General features: G+C 47.3%; 7 protein-coding genes across 7 annotated transcripts; 4 read left to right on the plus strand and 3 right to left on the minus strand.

The window, feature by feature from the left end:
- Positions 1 to 917: 917 nt before the first annotated feature.
- Positions 918 to 1,352, minus strand: FOBCDRAFT_164493 (uncharacterized protein; the record flags this gene model as incomplete). Its single annotated transcript, XM_059608420.1, has 1 exon — positions 918 to 1,352. A coding segment is annotated over one exon (435 nt), but the record flags the coding sequence as incomplete, so codon positions are not given.
- A 2,763-nt stretch (positions 1,353 to 4,115) lies between these two features.
- Positions 4,116 to 4,502, plus strand: FOBCDRAFT_97157 (uncharacterized protein; the record flags this gene model as incomplete). Its single annotated transcript, XM_059612281.1, has 2 exons — positions 4,116 to 4,158; positions 4,246 to 4,502. Coding segments are annotated over 2 exons (300 nt in total), but the record flags the coding sequence as incomplete, so codon positions are not given.
- Positions 4,503 to 4,638: 136 nt separating this feature from the next.
- Positions 4,639 to 5,114, plus strand: FOBCDRAFT_276466 (uncharacterized protein; the record flags this gene model as incomplete). Its single annotated transcript, XM_054705417.1, has 2 exons — positions 4,639 to 4,741; positions 4,795 to 5,114. The coding sequence occupies 2 exons, from the start codon at positions 4,639 to 4,641 to the stop codon at positions 5,112 to 5,114; spliced, it is 423 nt and encodes a 140-aa protein (XP_054561392.1).
- A 239-nt stretch (positions 5,115 to 5,353) lies between these two features.
- Positions 5,354 to 6,397, minus strand: FOBCDRAFT_227316 (HSP20-like chaperone). The gene has a single exon (XM_054705418.2). It carries the CDS (start codon positions 6,345 to 6,347, stop codon positions 5,631 to 5,633), a length of 717 nt encoding a protein of 238 aa, XP_054561393.2. The 5' UTR covers positions 6,348 to 6,397; the 3' UTR covers positions 5,354 to 5,630.
- Positions 6,398 to 8,254: 1,857 nt separating this feature from the next.
- On the plus strand, positions 8,255 to 10,163 carry FOBCDRAFT_241576 (uncharacterized protein; the record flags this gene model as incomplete). Its single annotated transcript, XM_031195475.3, has 6 exons — positions 8,255 to 8,437; positions 8,500 to 8,763; positions 8,820 to 9,052; positions 9,104 to 9,360; positions 9,674 to 9,677; positions 10,124 to 10,163. 6 exons carry the CDS (start codon positions 8,255 to 8,257, stop codon positions 10,161 to 10,163), a joined length of 981 nt encoding a protein of 326 aa, XP_031028620.3.
- Positions 10,164 to 10,751: 588 nt separating this feature from the next.
- FOBCDRAFT_227319 (Alpha/Beta hydrolase protein) lies at positions 10,752 to 11,467 on the plus strand. The gene has a single exon (XM_031195476.3). The coding sequence runs from the start codon at positions 10,847 to 10,849 to the stop codon at positions 11,387 to 11,389; it is 543 nt and encodes a 180-aa protein (XP_031028621.3). The 5' UTR covers positions 10,752 to 10,846; the 3' UTR covers positions 11,390 to 11,467.
- A 2,998-nt stretch (positions 11,468 to 14,465) lies between these two features.
- On the minus strand, positions 14,466 to 15,230 carry FOBCDRAFT_139175 (uncharacterized protein; the record flags this gene model as incomplete). Its single annotated transcript, XM_059608033.1, has 4 exons — positions 14,466 to 14,605; positions 14,673 to 14,796; positions 14,844 to 14,960; positions 15,069 to 15,230. 4 exons carry the CDS (start codon positions 15,228 to 15,230, stop codon positions 14,466 to 14,468), a joined length of 543 nt encoding a protein of 180 aa, XP_059465295.1.
- Positions 15,231 to 21,143: the final 5,913 nt, after the last annotated feature.

A 21,143-nucleotide genomic window follows, 5' to 3' on the forward strand; every position in this document is an offset into this window, starting at 1 on the left:
CCCGTCGCTGCAAAACGATGGTAGGGCTACGGTTTCTCGGTTACCTCGGTTTAGGCATAACGATATTTACCACAAGTCCACTTTTGGCCCACAAAGTGTAGATAAATAACAACGGACACCAGCCTCAAGGCTACTTCAACAATCAAATGAGCAACGCCTCGATCCTCTTATCTGTTACTGAAAACGCCGTCAACGACCAACTCTTACGGCAATTCCTCAGAGCTAACGCCGATTGGAACCGCCATTCATGGAATCATGGAAATGTAGAGTGATTGCAGAAGTCAGAGCATTGAAAGCAACCTTTGCATACTGCAAAACATCTAAACTTTGAGAGATGAATTGCTTGTGTCTGATTCACTTGAACAACTTGATCTGTTCCTTTCAGCTGTTTCTACAGCTGACCGTGGAACGGACTGTATTAGTGCGTCATTTCGGCACATGGCAGCCATAGCTGGACAGTCGTGAGTTGATATCGGCTATCTCCGAAGGCTGCCTCCTGATTTCCCGTGCTTCCGAGTCTTAGGTAAGTAGGGGCTGAAGCAAACTCGCGCAAACCCTCCTAGTACTACAGTCCAAAATCAACTCTAGTAGAGTTGATTTTATTGACCCACTTTAAACCTAGTAGAGTTGATTATTGCCATGGTGTAGAGTTGATTTAACGCTGTCCTACTCAAGAATGTAGACCAGAAATGCGCGTTTCCTCTTCTGCACCAATCAGAATCTCCATTTTCTTACCCCGAATTTCCCCTCTGGAAATGCGGCGCATTTCCATCTGGGCCTGTAAACTGAGAACGCGAAATGCGCCGCTTTTTTTCCACGAAGGCCCGTGCCAACCACGTAGATGACAGTGCTCTAGGACTTCACAGCGTACTACTACTACTACTGTAACAAAGGCTCGCTATGCCAAATTACACAGAATTTGGCCCGTGCACAAGCTCGGTCTCGCCGGCTCTCTCAACCGATGTGCATAAATATGGTGGCAACCCATCTTCCACCGAGCTGTGATCACAATTACAGACGACAATGATTTTGGGGCGTAGGATATCGAGCGAATCTTCAAGCGCAGCGTATGCGGCGGCGTTGTTTTCTTTTCTTTTATATTCGGCTTCGCCTTTTTTGATTTTGCGGCTTCGGAAAGGCCTCGTATCAAGAACGATAGTGTTACGGAAATCTCTTTTCCCGCGGAACGCCAACTGAAGTGAATTGTCGAGGTAGCGCATAGTCGAGGGGTGATCTTTATCAGCCATGATGTCGTCGTGGGATAGCCAGTCTTCTCGATCGCTAGGCTCGATGAGGACGATAGCAAGATCATCATACCCTCGGCCTGCATACTCTGTGTTCTGGAGAGCCATGTATGAAACAGCTAGACGTTCGGCCAATTGTTATCCCTTTGAGTGCCACAGCCCTTAGGCGGGGTCACGAAAGGGTTATAGAGCCAATCAAGATAAATGAAACTAACGGTACTCTTCCACACATACTAATTTGTATGATGGTAAAAGTCCCAGCAGTTTTGATTATTACAAAGAGCTACCTTACAGACTTGGCAAATATCTTACGAACTTCCGGTACCCTGCACGTACTAACCTTATGACTAAGCTAAGTGGGGCGAGTGACCTTCCTAAGGGCTGTGGCACTCAAAGGGATAGAGGAGCTAGATGGAGAGTCGTGCTTGTTCCGACGCTTGCGACGCTGCATCTTTGTAAGGTTGGGTATATATCCTTTGGGTCGAAATTAAAGATAACTGGGTCCATTTGACTTTGGGTAGAGTGCTTGCGGGCTGCGTCAATAAGTTGTTCGTGTTTTGGGCGGGAGAACAGCTATTCAGCCTGACCACGAGACATTCAGTCAACAACCATGGTGCCCCGCGGTGGATACCCTAGTCAGGGTTGCTATTCTTCTAACCAATTAGAATGCTCCTCTAATCGTGCACCCTATGTCCAGAGTATCGGTTTCTGTGTACAATATAACGCTGCCTGGAGAACACCACGGACGAACTACGCAGGTGCTACCATGCAGGCGTCGTTAGGTGGACTTCGCTCCCTGGTCCTCCGGAAAATCGCCATGTTGCTTCATCGAAGCCAGTTATTTTGGCGCCAGACAACGAAACCAAAGCACTCGGACGCTATTCGCTATCCCGTCGGCAAAGATGATCCAAGGCTAGCGATCCCAATGATGAGCCCTGTTGACTGAAGATAGCTACTTGCAAGAAAGTGTAGACATCTATGTACTAGCATCAAATTAAAATGAAACGTCAGCCTTACGGGGCTGCCGGAAGTGGGGGCTCAAATGTATGAGGGGTTTTTGTCATCCGAAGGTGGGGTAGATTGTCCTGCCACAAAAATCAGGCCGTTGTCATCCAGTCTACAACCTCTTATCAACCTCAGTTCGTATCAGATTATGATAACTTTACCCATCTGCCGAGATCCAAAGTCGCAAATATTATTTCCGAAGTACTTAGACCCAGAGATCGGCATTCACTCCGTCAAATGGGTGAGATATTCATGGGCCAGTGATTGCTCCATTTTCAACTTATATCAAACCTTTGGCCATGACCCCTCTCCTACATGAAGCCTTCGCTTATTCGACCCAAAACTATCCAATTGTTGATTGTCAACTCGGACAAGATGACTACGGAGAAACCTAAAGGTACTGTAGCGGTCCCGACTGTCTTGCACCACGAGTCCAAATCCAACCGCCCTAGACGTCGCTCCGCCAATCTCAATGTTCCAAAAGTTCGGCTGAGGGGCGAGACATTCCATGTCGGTTACACGGGGCTTTCAGACCGGGTCTACATCTATTTCGACAAACGCGGCAGAGCCAACTTGATGAATCCCCAATGGAAACAAGTTCCGTTTCATGCGGTAAGACTGTCGAAACGATACCATGGCGCTAAGAACCTGCAAGCGCTTGTGGTTGGAGTGAAGGCTCGTGAGGCGGACAAAGCAGCCCTTTCAGGCGAGATTTAGATGAGTTGGGTAACCCCTGCTCAATTTTCGGACTTTGAATTGTTTCGTGCGCGTTGTTTCGAGCTAGAGAAAACCGATGTATTGTCCTATCGCAGATAAATTCCCTAGAGAAAGTACTTAGGAACTTTGAAATAGACCTATGCGCCCCCAATGCTACACCAGTTTCGGCAAGCAAGCTCCGGAAATCATACTTAAGCTACAAAGCAGCTGTAAAGATGAAAGAGTGGGATTGTACCCTTCCGTCCGGTCCATTAGCACGTCAAGCGACTAAAAAAGGAAGATAACATATCAAGATAACATACATAGCATCATGAGATGACAACCACAGGCCGCAAAGCACAGAGTCATATCTGGAAGGCAACAAGAGCAGAATATGCTACACAATCACTGGTATGCCAAGCTCGCTCTATTCAGACCAGACTAATAGTAACGCAGCTACATTAGCAACGGAGACTGCTAGACAGAATGGACGAGTTGATATGCTTTTGCAGCTTTACACGGGGGTAGCAAGGATCATTGACGAATACCTAAGCAAGATTCTATACCCTGTGTTGGAGGCGCTAGTCAAAGCCATCGGGTTAGCTAAAATTGGCTTTTCGATTTTCGCGGTCAGCGTACTAACCTAATCAGGATTTAACGGTCAGTTCAGGGGAAACTCATTTCCTGATACCCATCCATACAAAAGCATATCCTGCCCATCACGGGCTATCATATCCACAATGCTGAGAACACCCAAAAAACGCGGGCGTCCTTGAAAATACGACACGCCGGAGATGTTGTCGCCAAGCGCGCTAAAAGACCGCTTCAAAAGCTGTTGAAATGGGAAGATGCTTGTTGCTTGATTCATCTAAAAGGTGCAGCAGGGGAACCACTGTTTATGTACAGGCACGATCTCTTGTAGAATGTCCCTCCTTCTTCTACACCTTGCCACCGCCTTGGTCGCCTCACACTTGTGATCTCCAACAGGCATATCGCGAGATATGTGGCGTACAACACGGGGAACAACTATCGCCATTAAAACCGACAGCATTGGCCAAAATGGAAATTGAGGATATCCTTCAATCGCCTAGAAGTCGCTTTATATACCGGTATATTTTAAATGTTGATGAGACGCCTATGCCCTACTCAACTGACTCCCAAAGCACTTGAGATATACTTGGTTCTAAAACGGTCTCCGTAAAAACGGCCCGAAGTGGGTGGGAAAAGAGGCAGGCAACAGCAATCTTATACATCTTCGGCGACGGCGAATGCCGGCCGGGCCCTACAATCATATGTAAAGGCTCAGCAGGCGACAAAGGAAGGATCTTTAATGATGAGGGTGATCTCTATGCTCCAGGGATTACTGTGATATACAATCAGCATGTATATAATAACGAGGAGTTGTTCCAGCGCTGGATAAAGGAAGATCTCTCAACTGTAAAGTCACCGTTCACGGACTTCCTTTTGGTGATGGATGCTGCCTCATTCCACCTTACAGAGGGTGTAATGGAGGAAGTTAAAAAACAGCTTATTACTACGGCGTTGATCCCTGCAGGCTGTACAAGCCTTCTTCAACCACTTGATACTACAATGAATAAGCTGTTTAAGCAGTATTACTGCGAAGAGATGAATATATGAGTTAGAAGAAGAGAGAAATGGTAAGACTGAGTGGTCTGTCAAAGATCGAAGGATCATGACGACTTGGATAGTCAAGAAAGCTTGGGACCAGATAAAAACACAGCAGGAAGTAATATCAGGCTCGTTCCTTCAAGCCGGTATTACTACAAGACCTGACGGTAGTCAGGATCATGAGATTTCCATTAAAGGGATTAATAATTTGACTCTATAGGCTGGGAGACTGCCGGCGATATATCTATTAAGCCAGAAGAGCTTGTGGACCGGCTGTCTGATGAGGAGGAGCTCTCTTTCGGTCCTAACGAGTATTTCGATGATGATACCCTCATTTACGTCCTCAAACTCATGAAAGTCCCCCAGTTGAAGGAATTGGCCGGCCGGAAGAAGATTTCAACGCAAGGGAATAAATCCGACATTGTGGACTGGTTGAGAATGCATCTAACTACTGGGAAACTAGTTGGGGGCTCAATTACGGTTCAAGTCGATGATCCTGACGTTGTATTTGATGTAGAAGTTATTCATAGTTATTCCTGACCGTCAGAGTCATTATCAACCCAAAAAATGCCTCCCCCTCTTACCACTTACGATACAGCATATGTCGTTATTAAATCGTCAGTTATATCTATATAGCTTCATTAAAGCGGTCAAAAAACGCCGTTTCTTCGCACATATATATATATCAATAAATGCATACCCTGAATTTGAAGTCAGCTGGCCGGTCGGTTGTAGAGAAATCGCGTATTGAGTCGAAATCAGGAAGCGGGGAGAGACATGGGAGGTCAAGTTTGAAATTTGGTGCTAACTAAGGCGTATGTAGTTGGGAACTTTAGCGCCATGCAGCCTCTGCAGACCCACCGAGCTACCCAATTTCATGAGTTTGTACGGTATTGCACTCCTCAATGTGGCTATGTGGCCGTCCATATTTCCTCTTCCTTCCTTAAACAACCAGTAAAGACCAGTCTGTGATAGAAACCTGACTTGTTAACATTCTTGATCCCCAGAAGACAAATAGCGCAAATCTGTCATTACTTGGTAGCTGTCGTTGATTGCTTAACTGATAGCGATACGTTTTGACTCGTGCTTCTTAACCTTGGGGACCAGAATATTGAGGATGCCGTCCTTGAAGTTTGCAGTCACCGAGTCCTGATCGACCTGAGTCGGGAAGTTGAAGCTGCGAGAAAACTCGCCGACACTGCGCTCCGAGAGCCAGTACTTGGCCTTGTCAGACTTCTTGGTCTCGGGCATTTCCTTCTCAGTAGTCTCAGTGCCGGCATCACGTGAGGCGGACTTTTCTTCCCCCGCACTGGCCTTCTTGCTCTCGTCGCCACCCTCGGTAATGGCACCGCCCCTGCTAGTGCCCTCGATGAGGCCTGCAGGAGGAGTACCGGCAGTGTAAGTGCGCTCAGTCCTGCCACTGATGAGCATAGACTGGGGCTCGGTGAACTCGATGTGGACATCCTCCTTGTTGATGCCAGGGAGCTCGCCATGAAGCTCATATGCTTCCCCGGTCTCACGGACGTCGAATTTGGGCTGCCAGCTGGGCGTACCAGTGCGACGGCCGCTTACTCCCTGGCGAGAGTAGTTATCAAAGTCGTCTAAAAGACGGAAGAATGGAGTGAAAGAGGTATCGGAGTCGTAGAGGCTTCGCGGGAAGAAAGCCATTTTGCGTGTTTGGTTGATAGTAGGCTTGAGACCGAGGTGCTTCAGGTTTCGTGAAAGTGTTCTAGGGAGAGTTGATTTACAACCGTGCAAAAGAAGTCTGCTCATTTCATTATTATTGTTTGTTGAATGTGTTACGGAGAATAGAACGATTCGAGTTGATCAGGATGTGATACATTGCTTTATACTCGGTCGGTTGGTAGAGTGGACATCAGATCGAAGGTTCCTACGTCTTCGCAAAACTCAAAAACCTGGCAATGGCATTTCTAGAACGAACCTGAATAACCCAGTCCAGACATAATAACGCATAAAAACTCATATATCGACGTGTTTGTTGTAATACTGACGTTTGCACTGGCCAATGAAAGGTCTTGAGTTTCCTGGTGGTGGTTGCGAGACATCACATGACAGATGTCGAAGATTCTGGCAGTTGCGTAATGAGATTCTTAGTACCCAGTTTGCCAACAACTCCAGGCCGAAATACCGTAGATACTCGTGAAATTCAGCACGACTAGCGCGCGACTAATGCAAGCCAAGGGGCACTACTGTGGTGATCACTTCCTCATACAAATTACGTGTGTTGCTGAGTCAAAGTGGCGATTATCAAACCTTATTGATAACGTGCATGATAAGCGAATGTCGCGCCGAGCCGCACCCTCACGATTCCCTACCCAGCAAAATGAACCAAATCATCATCAATCGACTCAAATTTATTATGATGTAATTCTTAAGATACTGCTACTTCTATCTGGCAACTTCGTGCGTTATGTACTGTCCTGCCGCAGACACCACATCGTCGTTGTTCTGACCCTGCCTTCCGCTTAAGACACCCATTACCGCGACTTTCTTCGTGTAGTTGCACATCAACATCATTTTGGCCCTGCAGATCTTGACCCTGACGGAGCATTAGGCTTCCTCCTTGCCTCAAACGTTTCTTCTTGACATGCCGACGCCGGCTAAATGTCTCATTCTCCTCTCGAAGGATCTGCACTTCCGACTTGAATAGGGCGATCTGATGCATAATTCCCCGTGCTCCTTTAGCAAACTGATCTATAGCATCCAATATAGAAGTTAGAGAGCTTCCTTTGTGTCTGGAGATTCGATTCTTAATAAAGTCTAATTGTAAAGTCGCCTCAATCAGACTATTTGGCGTCTTCGATACCCATCTGGGCCATTTCTTCCACAAAACGCGTCGCGGGGGAAACCCTCGTAAATCTAGGCCAAGGACGAACTGGACTATTATATGCTCTTCTAGATCAGATAATCTCCGTGAGTCTGGGACAGAATCGCATCGCGATCGAATGCCGGTCTTTCGGTCACGGAGGGTACTCTATCCAACGTCATAAATACTTGCAGCGCGTCGGAGACTTGGTTTTGGGTTATTCTAAAGGGCCTGAAGTGCAAGAAGAATTCTAGCTTCATTTGAAGGCTGTGGCATACAGGGATACTGGGTGGCTAGTAAGTATCTGATCATAGTATGAAATGACGTTTTTGGCCCATTCAAAAGGGTGAAGTTTAATAGAGAAGTAGATGGTGCGGCGTATCGTAGCATCTACGAGAAGACCTAAAAGTTCTTCTCCGCAGAGCATGAGTTTGTCAGAATGTAATCCGCTGGCATTATTCATACCTCGATCAATTCTGTTAAGGTTCTAACCCTCCAAGAGGACGGGTGAACTGGACAGGGTCGCCGTGGCTATAAAAAAGCAAAGAATAAATCAACCGGGTTCCCCCTACGCGTCCTTGAAGCAATGAACCAATAGGATTAAACCCCGCCACAGAATGTTCAAGCGGGTCACATTTTAAGGTTCATCATGCCAGACACTTGGCTTTTAATCACATTACCTTCAGCACAGTGCAGTAGTCCATCCATGTCAGCCCAACGAGAGACGATGTCACCTCCTTTTCTTGTGAAAGCGTAGATAAAAATGCTAATTCCCGTTTCTTAGTTAAACTCTCTTGGACTCCGAGTCCTGGAATCAATGCGATACAAGCTTTACTGATCTTTCCATGTCAAAATGGCTAGCCAACTCGAGTTATCAGACGTCGAGTTCATGACAAAAGGCTATCGGAACCGCACAATCCTTGTCTTTTCAATCTGCTTCCCTTTGGCTGGGTTAACCGTTTCTCTACGATTTTTTAGTCGTGTCTTGGCAAAGAATCCCTTCTGGTGGGATGACTGGCTATCGCTGACTGGTCTGGTAAGTTATCCGCATGTTATCCCTATCGAGGGTTGCGAACTGATACGTCTTTGTCTTTTCAGTTCATGACGGGAGGTTTCTGCGCCTGTGTGTTGTCATGCCTCCCCAGCCTTGGTCTTCTTAGCGGCAAAGAGCCCATCACGAATGAACTCTTGAGCCATAACGCCAAAGGAGCATACGTCGCCGAGATGTTTTATTATTGCAATCAACTCAGTCTCAAGTTTTCTATTCTAATGTTTTACTGGAGAGTCTTTGCGTCATCAACCTACATCCGAAGGTCTATCTACTATATTGGAGTGTGCATCCTTCTCTGGTTTACTTCCGCGGTCAGTGTTCACTCCTTTGTCGCCATTTCGATTTGTTGCAGCTGATAAAAGAACAGTTTATTGTCTCTGCTCTTCAATGCGTCCCAGTACACGCAAACTGGGATCCGATTGCGAAACAACGACCCGATGTAAAGTGCGTCGACTTGAATGGGTTTTTCTTTGGCACTTCGATTCCGAATATTGTGGCCGATTTGGTTCTGGTTGTTCTACCGATTCCGCAAGTATTACAACTCAAGATTACACTCACCCAAAAATGTTTTGTGATTCTGTTTTTCATACTCGGTGGCTTGTGAGTCCCCTTCATCTACAGATCATTGCTACCCACTGACTTTGTCGCAAGTGTTGTCATCACGTCCATCGTTCGACTAGAATTAATTACAAAAGTCGACTTTGGAACTTTTGCCGTCAATTGGACAGTCGACAACTCAGTTCTATGGACCATTGTCGAAAATTGTTGCGGCGTTATCAGCGTCTGTCTCCCCTCACTCCGACCCATCATTAGATTCATTCCATGGAAAGCCTTCCAGAACGCCTTTACACGCAGCTACGGTGCAAGCCACGAGTCCAAATCTCAATCAAAGCCAACAGCGAGAGCTGGTACGAATCTTTTTGAACGATCGCGCCAACGATCTCAATGGAGTCAGATTAAATCGACAAATGAGGGCCAGTCGGAGGGACATGCTGGGATTAGGAAGCACACGGAGATCGAAATCAGCTCAATTGAGATGGCTTCATTGTCGAACTCGAGTCAAGTGCGACTTGCAGGGGTCGAGGATAATTCCAAGCAGTGATGGCTTGCAGGTTTTTGTTGGTGGACTGTAATATCAGAATCAGTATAGTAGAGCTTACATAATGGCAACAATTTCCAACAAATGAGAACCTGTTGTTTGACCTTGATGATTCCTGGTAGCACTGTGAAGAAATGCTGGCATTTGATCTCGTATAGCTATCCATGCCTCTTGGAACCAACAGAAGAGAGATTGAAAGCCATCAGAAAGTGATGTGTTATTGGTCTGTCCAACTTGCTGACAGCCCCACTGCAATCCCTGTTTCAGCTGCTGCAGAAGCTGCAGAAGACACTGTCCAACAAGAAGAGCACTGACGAACTCGTTTCCATGCAAGCATGAACTGGCCAATAACAGTTGGATTCAAGTCATGTCCAAGTCAGATAAACTCCACTCATCCCCCCGCCCCCGCGTCACGTCCCAGCCCATGTAAATTAATGTCTCACACCAGGATTGGCATCCCAGACATGAGCGTAGATCAATACTAAGATCGTCTGTAGCGGCAAGAGTATTTGCCTCTTACACTCCAATTCCGTGCCATCCAATCTTTACGTTTCGTATATTCCTTGTCATAGTCCCAGCCATGAACTCGAATGTCCTTGGAGGAAATATTGAATTTTGGTCTCACTCTAAAGACTTATGCCATAATTAGATCACACCCTGGACGGTCTCTGAGGGGTCCTGGTCCAGGTAACCTAGAAGGGTCTGGGTCATCAAGAAGGATCCGGCTCAAGTACCCGTACAAATATGAAAGCCTCTTCGTCCGTTGCTTTTTCTACTCCCCACCTGCTCCCCTTGACTTTTTGTCCCGTTCCTCCCCATCTCCTCATTTCCACCTGTCGATCTCCGTGTCACTAACTTCACATTATTCGACCGGTAAGAAGCAAGTTCACAGCCGAAACTCAAAGATGAAGGGTCTTTTCCTCCTCGCCAGCTTCTTCCATGCGCTTCAAGCGTCAGTCATCAGAAGCAAAATCGATACCTCGGCCACGGGCTGGCCGCTTGAGATTGGTCAAATAAAGACCCAGGATGGGATCAAGCTCAATTATACCCAGGCTGGTCCCTACGGTGGTCAGAATCTGCTGTTTATTCCGGGATGGCGACAAACTGCTGCGGAGTGGAAAAAGCAAGTCAAGTACTTTTCTGATTCTGGCTACCGCGTGACTGCGTATGATATGCGTGGCCATGGCGAGTCAGAGAAGCCTGACTTTGGTTATCGACTGAGTCGCTTTGGTGCCGATCTTAACGACGTCTTGACTACTCTCAACCTCCGGAACGTGAGCATCATTGCCCATTCTATGGGTTCATCTGTTACATGGGCTTTTTGGGACCAGTATCCTGAGGAGCGTCAACGAGTCGACCATTTCGCCATCGTTGACCAGTCATCAGTTCTCGTTCGTGATCCCACATGGACAAAGCAGCAAGCTGATACATGGTCCGCTGCCCTCTTCACACCAGAGCAGACCTACACCTTTGCTCATAATATGACCCTAGAGACCCCTCCTTTCGTCAAGTCAATGTTCTCTCCTCAGATTTCTGAAGCAGACTACAAGTGGGTGCTTTCAGAGAATAAAAAAATGAGCGATAAACATGCCGCCACATTGCTCATCAACCACGCTTTTGCCGACTGGCGTGATGTCCTGCCGCGCATTGATATCCCGTCACTGGTCATCTCTGGTGATATTAGTGTTAATAATGCTTCGGGTATCGCCTGGGCTGCGTCTCAGATCCCTGGTGCGAAGAGCCGAACTTTTACAGCTAAGGAGAAGGGCAGCCACTTTATATTCTGGGAGAACCCCAAGCTATTTAATCAGGTTATTGAAGAGTTTATTACCTCTTGATGTACACACTAGGTTTAATAGCCCATGAAATTAATAACAAAGTTTTTATCCTAGTATGGTAGTTATTTTCTTCTATTACGTTGCTTCCCTAACTAATACGGTTATGTAAAAATAAAAATAAATTAACGTTAACGCCTCCCACCCATAAGTGCAACAAACCAGGGAATGCAACATTCACGTTTATACCTTAAATCCGGATTTACAAATAATTCTCAGAACTCCGCGTCTAGGTCAAAACCGAAGAAATCTTATGCTTGTCGTGACTGTGTCGTCAGCCATTAAACATAATTTCTTTTTTTTTTTTTTTTTTTTTTTTTGAAAAAAAAATAAAAAATTGGCTTCTGTGCTTGTGCCTGGAGGAACTACGAAGTAAGTTCCGAAAGGTTCCTTAAGGGACCGCAAGGTGGCTGCGCCTGGAGGATTCGTCGAGAGACGGAAGAAAAGACTTACCATGCAGTACCCACCTACCGACAAGCAAAAAAAAAGTTTCCCCATACAAACTGCTATTTTTCAAACCCCTCACAAAGAGTCACCAAAAATAGGAATAACAAGTTAATTGCAGTTGTCCAGTTCAGAATTGAATGTATTTTACTATTCTTTTGGCCTCTTAACTGCGCGCCCTGCACGCGTGCGTGCGACAGGTAACTCTTCCGCCTCCGAATTTGAGCCCTCATTCTCTTCCACTCCTCCCACCTCGATCACTTCCTCAACAGCCTCTGTCTCTTCAGCTGCTTGATGTGGCTCTGAAATAACATCACCAGCCACTAGAGCCTCAGCTAGTGTCATGAACTTCCTGTTGGGATTCGGTATCGCCTTTCTCTTCTTTCTTGCCTCTGCTCAACCGCCCGACTTCCTCCTCTACACTGGCTACTCTTGAGCTTAGGGACGCGATCTTTGACTCTTGCGCTTCAAATCCTCTCTATATCACAGAATAGCGCCTTCTTGTTGATGGGCTCTTGTTCTTCCCCAGTTCTCTGATGTGGCGGCTGGTCGTCGGCGTATGATCAGAGTCGACTTGCCCGTCTTTGTGGCCGTCTGACCCGGGCGTCGTTTCCTTCTTGTCTGGCTGAATCTCAGGATGCATGAGCGCTTTCCGACGTGAAATCGGCCAGTTTCCCGTCACTCTCCAGCCTGAGAGGATGTTTTTCTTCGTCATACCTACTGCTCTGGCTCTGGCATAGGCCTTGATGAAGTTGACCTTGTCCACCGGCGCAGAATCGGTCAGGCTGGTGAGTTTCTGCAGCTCTTTTCGATAGGCAGCCTTGGAGGCATTGAAGACACCATTGTCCAGTGGCTGCAGGCCATGAGAGCAGTGTGCAGGCAAGTAACAGCAATATACGTTGTTCAAAAAACACGTAGCCATCCACTCATCCTGGATTTAGGGTCAGCGCCGTCAGCGATATTTCCGATCTAGAACAGGTAGACACCCACAGATCCATGGCTCCCATGACCATCTAATATGATGAGCCTTGCATCAGACTCATCTGCTGGTTGCGTTTGAGGCAGATAGACCTCCTTGAGCCACTCGACTGCAATATGGTTGTCCGTCCAGCCGTTGTCGGACGTGATATAATACCAGTCGGCGATTTTTCTGAACTCGTCTATAAACCACTGCTGCTGAAGCTCTTTGCCTTTAAAGATAATCCCAGGCTTCAGAAGACGGCCATCTGCGGTGACGGCTTCGATAAAGGTAGTCCAAGTGCGGGACTGCGAGCCCTTGAGGAAGGCCTTCCTCCTGGGATCGCTACTGCCAATAACCAAGGAATCCAAGCCTAGGTTTTTAGTGGATTAGTGAGGTTTGTAGCAAAAGTGGTCAATACTTACCAAAAACAGCCATGATACCGCCCTCGTCAACATTAACCGTGTTCTCCCGCTTGATCCAGCCATATTCGCTCTCCCTGATACCAAAGTACCCATTGACGGCCATTGGGGTAAAAGAATTGAACCTCGTAGCTTCCTGGCGTTTTCTCACCTTCGTCTCGATATCGGGATGGCGTTTGATGAACCTAGCTATCCAGTGTACACCGATATGCCTTTCCCGGCCCTGCTGTCTCAAGAGGGCAGCGACGGTGGCGCGAACTTAACTGTGGGAAGGAGCATAGCCCAAAGCCTCTTGTCGAAGTATCCAGGTGACTAATCTGGACTCCTGCGACTTGGATAAAAGTTGAGAAGGTTGGGTGATCTCGGATCTTGACGGTAGGCCTCTTAACCTGTCAGAAAGAGTGGTTTGAGGCACGCCATTCTTCTGGGCAGCCTGGTTCTGGGAGAGGCCATTATCTGTGACATCCAGCATAGCCTGGATAACATCCTCCTCCTCCGTATAAGATAATTGAGGCATGATTGAGGCGATGAAGGAAAGATGAGAAATAGAAAATTCTGGACGAAGCTTCGAGGAGGCTGGTTGATAAGGGAGGCATTTTGAGACATTTTATATTAGTTCCGTGCGACCACACCGCAAGCGTCACTGTGGAAATAAAGTGGAAATATTCAATTCCATGCAATTCTTAATATAACAGACATTTTCTCATGAAAATATCTTTCATTTTGACAACGTACTCTATAAGTGAAATTGAGCATTTTGTATGGGGAAATATTTTTTTTGCTGTACGGTAGGTGGGTACGTACGGCAGGTGGGTACTGCATTGTAAAAATGTCAGGCCAAAAGTCTGGAATCGCCCCGCACCCCAACAGCACCCCCGATCTCACCGCCTGACTTCACATTGCAATTGAAATAGAGGGAATTATCGTGATAGCTTCATTTATATATTATTTTAAAGCCCTGAATCAGGAGATCAATATTTTGTATACCAACCACGCGCGCGCATGCAAGCGCGAGGCCTGTTTTCGGCAGACTTCGTGAGCTTCAAAATCAGGTAGTCCGGCAAGGCCTCCCACGCTTCTTGGATCCATTTAATCAGCAATTTCCTGTGAGCCTCGCTTTTGCCTAATTTGATATATTCTGGATGAATCCTTCGTAATTTAGCTTTTAAAGCCTTGCAGATATGTTCAATTGGGTTTAAATCAGGGGAATGTGCCGGCCAATTAATTGGAATAATGCCGTGTAAAAGCAACCAATCTATTGTAGCTTTGGCGATGTGCACACGGGCGTTGTCTTGCTGAAATAGCTCAAATTTATCGAGGAAAGGGAGGAGACCTTCTGTAAGAGCTTTCCTATATGACCAGCTGGAATAACCTCCTTTTTTGGCCGCCGGATCCCTTATCATAGGGATAATATATGACCTATTAGTTCCAGCAATGGCTCCCCAGAACATGACCGACTGACAAGCCTTTCCGTGTGACTGAATGTTAACTAGGTCCTTCCTATATCTCTCATCAGGTCGGCGAAAGACCCAGCCGTCGGGATTGTTCGGTGCATTCTGTACAGTAACTTCGTCACTGAAGCAAATCTGTACGGCAAAGTCAGTGGTGATAGCTTCACTTTCAACTGACTTACCTGTATGTAATCGTCAAGATGACGGAGCCAAAATTCACAGTATTTAAGCCTGGCTTTTGCATCTTCTTCTGACAGTTTAATCCGTCTTTTTGACCGCCATTTACGGCGCCAATGGCTCTGTAGACGTCGTTTTAAGGTACGGATTGAGACATCTAAACCAAGCTCAAGAAGAACGTCATTCCAAGTGATCTTACGATGCCGATTAATAAATGAATTGATTCTTACAATCTGCAGCGCCGTAAGTTTCTTAGGACGCCCTTTTCGTGCCCTAGATTGCAGTATTTCCTCTTCTTCCCAGCGTTTTTTGGTCTTTGATATTGTACCTTGCGTGGTGTTGAAGTTAGCCGCAACTATACGTTGAGATTTGCCGGCCCGTAACTCCGCCATTATTGCAGCTCTTTGGACCGGAGTAAATTCATGATTGAATTGGCGATTTCCGCTTATTTCTGAGCCAAAAGAGCGCTCTTTAGAAGCCATCTTTCATCGAGATACTGCGTGTTAAAGTTGATGAGATGGTTGAGCTACCTTGGTGAGAAAGCGAGGGTCGAGCGGGGTGATTCCAGACTTTTGGCACGTGATTGTAATACTCGCGTGGCTGGTCTGTGAAGCAGGGCTGGGGCTAGCTACGTCAGATAGCGACGGAGCACTGGTACCAGTGCTACTACTGCCACCTTCAGAAGTGTCAGATGTATTGTGAGTCTCTTTCTTTTTTACTTCACGTTCGAAAAGTTCTTTTTGGCTGTGAAGCGGGTGTTGGGCTGTTATCTTGGGCCGCCTTGTCTAGCTCAGCCCTAGGATTATTCGTGACCTGCCTAGTGGATGTCGATACTTTCGGAGTGCTAGTTCCGTGGTTCAAAGTACCATCCCAGTGGCCGGGAAAGTTACTATCATAACGGCCACGATATTATATGCTGGACGGTATAACGAGCTCGCTGCTGTAGGCCTCCTTCTCTACATTTGCCTAGCCGTCCTTGTAAGACAATGGTTCGCTACTAACGTACACAAAGTTCTAGGCTCTGCAGTCATTCGACCTTCTACTTTGCGGCTGTGTACATAAAGTCTCCCCTCGGTGCTAGCAGCACAAGATGATATGCACTACCGTTTGCCAACTTGCCCAGTGGAACAGGTAGCTAGGCTGTGAACCAGATATATGTGGCATGTCATTCATCACATGCTTCCAACCACTATCCTGCTGCCATTGAGCATTGGCATCAGTCAAAGAGCGCGGGTTCTTTTACCTCTCGCAACCTTTTCAGTTAGCGGTCTCGATCAATTTTGAAGGCTTCATAGTCAAAAGTTCAGTCAATTTGGATAATAATTGATGGCATGTGGTGCAGGAATGTCTCTGACTGCATTGCAATTACGCGTCGCGACGTTGGGGCACAAAACGATCTGTCAGTACCCACGTTAATCCGAGAACACTTTTTACCCCAGTAGAAAATTTGACCATCATGAGGCCGATCAGGCGAACAAAATGAAAGAAAGAAAGAACCGATAACCACCCGGCATTTCCCAGCCAGGATGAATTGTACTTGGACTTCTCCAACGTATCATATCATCTGCAAAGAAACCTGCAAGACGTTTCATCTAAAAGCCACAAAGAAGGTTAACGTACATGATAAGCGAAATGGTCACTTTTCTCAACCTCTAAACTAGAAATCGGAATAAAAACACAACAAATTAATTAATTAATTAAAACTACTCACTATACTCTTCCCTAGAAGTCTCAATTATTACCTAACAGGTTTTTGCATTACGACCAGGCTTACCGCATATACCACAATGCCGAACCCTTGGTCGCGCCGACCTTCCTTGACCACCACTTCGGGATGATTCGGCCGCTACCTGCGCATCAACATCCATCTGATCAATTACTTGCCTTCCTTCCTCTACTATCATTACCCCTCTTTTCTGCAGTCGGGTCCTTCTTGCCCTCCGGCGCCGGCTTAATATCTCATTTGCCTGTTGAAGGTCTTGGACCTGACCCCGTAATAATGTAACCTCATGCATAACTGCCTTTGTTCCCTTTGAAAGAGACTTCAGAGCGCCTAGGATTGACTCTGGGGAGCTGTTCTGATGCCTTCTAATTCGTCTGTCAATATATTCAGACTGAGACCCAGCCTCAAGCACGGTCTTTGGGGTCTTTGAGACCCAAGGTGTTGACGGGCTAGCCATCTCCTCAACTGGCGTTGGAGTCCGTTGCTGCATATTAAGCTTTGAGACCACATTTTCCGCATTAAGAGGAACAAGCCCAGCTCCTCTAAAGGCCGGCTTGATATTTCTTTCTGTCATAGTGGCTTGAAATGCGGCATAAAAGGCCGGAAAGAACTCAGTCTTCGGAACGTGGGTTATAGAGCATCTGATCAAATCTCTATTTCTCGACCGTAAGCATTCTTAAGCACGCTAAAGCACCCGACGTCAAGGGGCTGAGGTAAATGAGACGAATGAGGCGGCATACAAAGCCTAATGATCTTATTTTCCTCACAATATCTCTCGAAGTCGATCGAGTGGTGGCTTTCATGCCCATCAAGGATTAAGAGACGATAGGAACCAGTTGATCGATTGGTCGTACACCGGTCAAAGTGTTTTAGCCACTCTAAACCTGTCTCGTTATCTGTCCAGCCATTTTGGGTTGTTGTAATAGCCCAATCGCCCGGGAGGTTGCTTTCTTGGTACCAGTTGGCGAGGTGATATTGGCCCGCACCGATGATAAACGGCTGGACCGCCCAGCCATCCGCATTAATCGCCTGAATGACCGTAATCCATTCCCGGTTTCCAGGCTGCACTGATTTTGGTTTTCCACGCCTATCTGTACCTGTGACGACCATTCCGCTTGCAATCATGCCCATAAGAAAGCCAGTCTCGTCAACGTTATAGATATCATTTGACCGGATGCCATATTTCGCGATTGTATTCGTCGCAAGCGTAAACCAGTTACGGATAATAGTTGGATCTTCGCACTTGGCTCTCTGGTAGTCGTATTTCCGAAAAGAACGCGTCTTAAGGTCTGGGTGTCGCTTGACGAAGTTTGAAGCCCAACGCGTGCCGACTGGTGGCGCGTCGCGGTCGGCAAGTAATTGATCAGCCATTTCTTTCACACTACATAGCCGGGGGGGAAATCCTCGCGAATCCAGGTCGAGAATAAACTGAATAAGAGTCTCTTCCTCTAAATCAGATAGTTTGCGTGAATTAGGCATTATATCGCGTCGAGCAGGAATGCCATTATATCGGTTAAGGAGGTTACTATAGCGAACTTTACAGATCTTTGCAGCGCGTCGAAGACTCAATTTTGGGTCATTCTGGTAGGCTTGAAGTGCAAGAATGATATTTGCCTCATTAATTGATTGTGGCATATTAAGTGGTTGAGAAATAAGTAATCAAATAGAAAGAGGAGAGACTGAGGGAAAAGTGACCATTTCGCTTATCTGACCATTTCGCTTATCATGTACGTTACTATTAAATTTCCAGCTAAATGTGAGCTATTACTGGTATGATGGCTGTAATTTTAAGATACCTGTTCCGCTGTGAGCTTGCCCTAAGGACCTGACTGCACTTCCTAACACGGTGTGAAAAGGGGCGAGCGGCTAATACAATACAATACAATACAATTTATTACGCCCGGCGGCCTGTTCTGACCGAAAGGGCACTAGTCACTAATGCTTACATACAACGCCTGCTTTTCGTCCTCGTTTCCCCAAGCCCATGCTGTGCCACACATTGCTCAATTTGTGTCCGCATTTTCCTAAAGCCCATGCTGAACCTTGGTTTTACACCATCAATCTGAAATTCGTGTCCTCAAGCCCATACAGTGCCTGCTCCTTGATTACTCTTTTCCTTTCTGTTCTGCTGTGCCTTGCTTCTCCCACGTTTTAGTAGCATTACCGGCGAACTAGCTTGAAGGCTGTTCTTCAAGTGTCCAGCGTCCTATCTACGGCGGCTGAAGCGGCGTCCGCCTCTGTGCACAGGGTGTTTAGTATAGGGTGTGAGTGGGTTAGTAAGAGTAAGTAGGTGAGGTTCTTGCAATCTGGCTTCAATATTGTGTGTCGAGTCGTCCTGTGGCTATTGCAAATCGTATAGTTGCATGGACTGCCTGCATGTTTGGCGTCCACTTGGCGTCATCTGATGGTGACTTTCCTCCTAGGTAGAACGAGAGGTTCCCTCTCAATGTCTCAGTGCACTGCAGCATCTCAGTCCTGTGCGCTGTCCATTTCCTGCATCGAAAGAGAAAGTGCTCTACTGTCTCTATCGCTTGTCCGCATGTGCATTTCTGTGACGCTGCTATGCTGATCCGGAAGAGGTATCCATTTAATCTGGCCATGCCTGTCCTAAGTTGTGCTAGCACGCTGGCTTCTCTCCGTGACAAGCCATCGTAGAGCATTCGAGTGTGCTTACCCGGGAGCGCAGCATCAACCTTCTTTGAAAACTTCCCAACATTGTCTGGTAGCCGTTTGCTTGCACACTGACTCAATCGGGCTATGTTCAGGGTCGTCGATCGCATTCGGGGAAACTTCTGAGCCGGGACGGCACCGTCTTGGCTCGCACTTCGCGCCTCTTTCTTAGCCATTTTCAGGAGCCTGTGTTCAGCACTGGTGGGCATCCATATGACAGCCACCACGTTTCCTTTGACCCTCAATACATTGATGGAATCATATATGCATTTAACATACTCTTGACCGGACTGCTGGCGAGGGTTTCGGACCGTGAGCACGGCGGCTTTGTTGCTCGCCAACAGTGCCACGCTTCGATACTCAAGGTCGGGTAAGTGTCTCAACGTGTAAGCCATCGCTGCTAGTTGTCCGGAAAATGGGTTCTGCTCCGTCCTCATGCCGAGCGTGAAAGAAAAGCGCTCAAGCTTCGGTCCTCCTCGCACCGAGGTTGGGATCTCGATGACCCCGCCGACTCCGACTACCCCATTCCTCGCCGAACTGCTCACTGCTGCCCGTACCGCCCATCCTAGATCTGCTTGTGTTGTCCCTAAACTATCCCCATCATCTACTATAGTCTGCACCCGTTCTACCCAGGGTGCCAACGTGAAAGGGTTGATCGTTTCTAGTTCTTCCATCGGGATCTCATTGAGTGCCACTGCTACCTCGTAGAATGGCGACCGATTGTATCTTCTGAACTTTCGAATGCGAGATGTAGAGCTTCGGAGAGGGTTGGTTGTCGGAAGGGTATGTAGATCAGTCCACATCTTGATGGCCCGTTTCCAGAACCGCTCATGTACACTGGCGATATGTGCCTCTGCTTCTGCTACGCTTGTAGCCACTGTGAGGAATGTCCCCACGATTACATTTGCCCCAATCCTCTGAACCCGGTTGATAGGGCTGGCTCTTCTATACCTGCATGCATGCATCCATACGTTTGAGGCGTAGTCCACGACCGGGGCCACCGTGGCTGCGAACAACTGCCTCGCTGTCCTCGGAGTAAGACCCCTGAGCCTCTGCAGCTCCATCGCAGCGTTCAATCCCTTGGCTGCTGCCCGAGCTATGTGCTCTTTGTATTTGAGGCCAGCATCCATAATCATGCCGAGAACCTTGACCTGGGTCTTGGGCCGAACAAGCTGTCCCCTGATTGCAAAAGGCTCTGAGTCGGACTTGTATGCTTTCCGCGTGAAGTGTATGATCGCCGTCTTTTCTGTCTCGAACGTTGCGCCACTTCTTCTCTCCCAGTCTAGAGCTTTCTTAATGATCCCTTTGATCCCATCGCGGTTACTTTCTGCGGTTGGACCTGTCACCCAGGCAGTGAAGTCATCCACAAATGCTATCGCTCCCCCGTAGCAGTCGATGCGCTGCTGTACGAGGTCTGCATTGAAGAAAAGAAACAGGATCGGAGACAGAGGTGAGCCTTGTGGGAGCCCCGCTTGTGGTAGACTTCGCATCTCGGTTGTCTGTCCGTTGATCTGAATAGTCGCTGTGCGATCCGAGCAAAAGGCTTCGATCCAGCGAAGCAGATCCTCTGGTATGCCCCTTGCTCTCAGTCTTTGAATGAGTCTCTCTTTGCACACTCCATTGTAAGCTCCTTTGACGTCAAAGCTCACCAGGCTAAGGATCCATCGACCCCGCCAGGCGGCATAGATCTGCTCTTGCAGCAGCATCAATGCCTGCTCAGCGGAACGTTGTTTGCGAGCTCCAAAGTGATTGGTTGGTAGTAATCCGTATGTTTCAACGGCATGCGAGATCCTTTCTGCGACAACCGCCTCTAGTATTTTGCCTAGCGTGGATAGAAGCGAAATAGGCCTCCATGCCTTCGCGACCGAATAGTTTTCCTTGTTTGGTTTCTTTAGCGGAATGATCTTGGCAT

This window comes from Fusarium oxysporum, chromosome VII (genome assembly GCF_013085055.1).
Source record: "Fusarium oxysporum Fo47 chromosome VII, complete sequence".
NCBI classification, from domain to species: domain Eukaryota; kingdom Fungi; phylum Ascomycota; class Sordariomycetes; order Hypocreales; family Nectriaceae; genus Fusarium; species Fusarium oxysporum.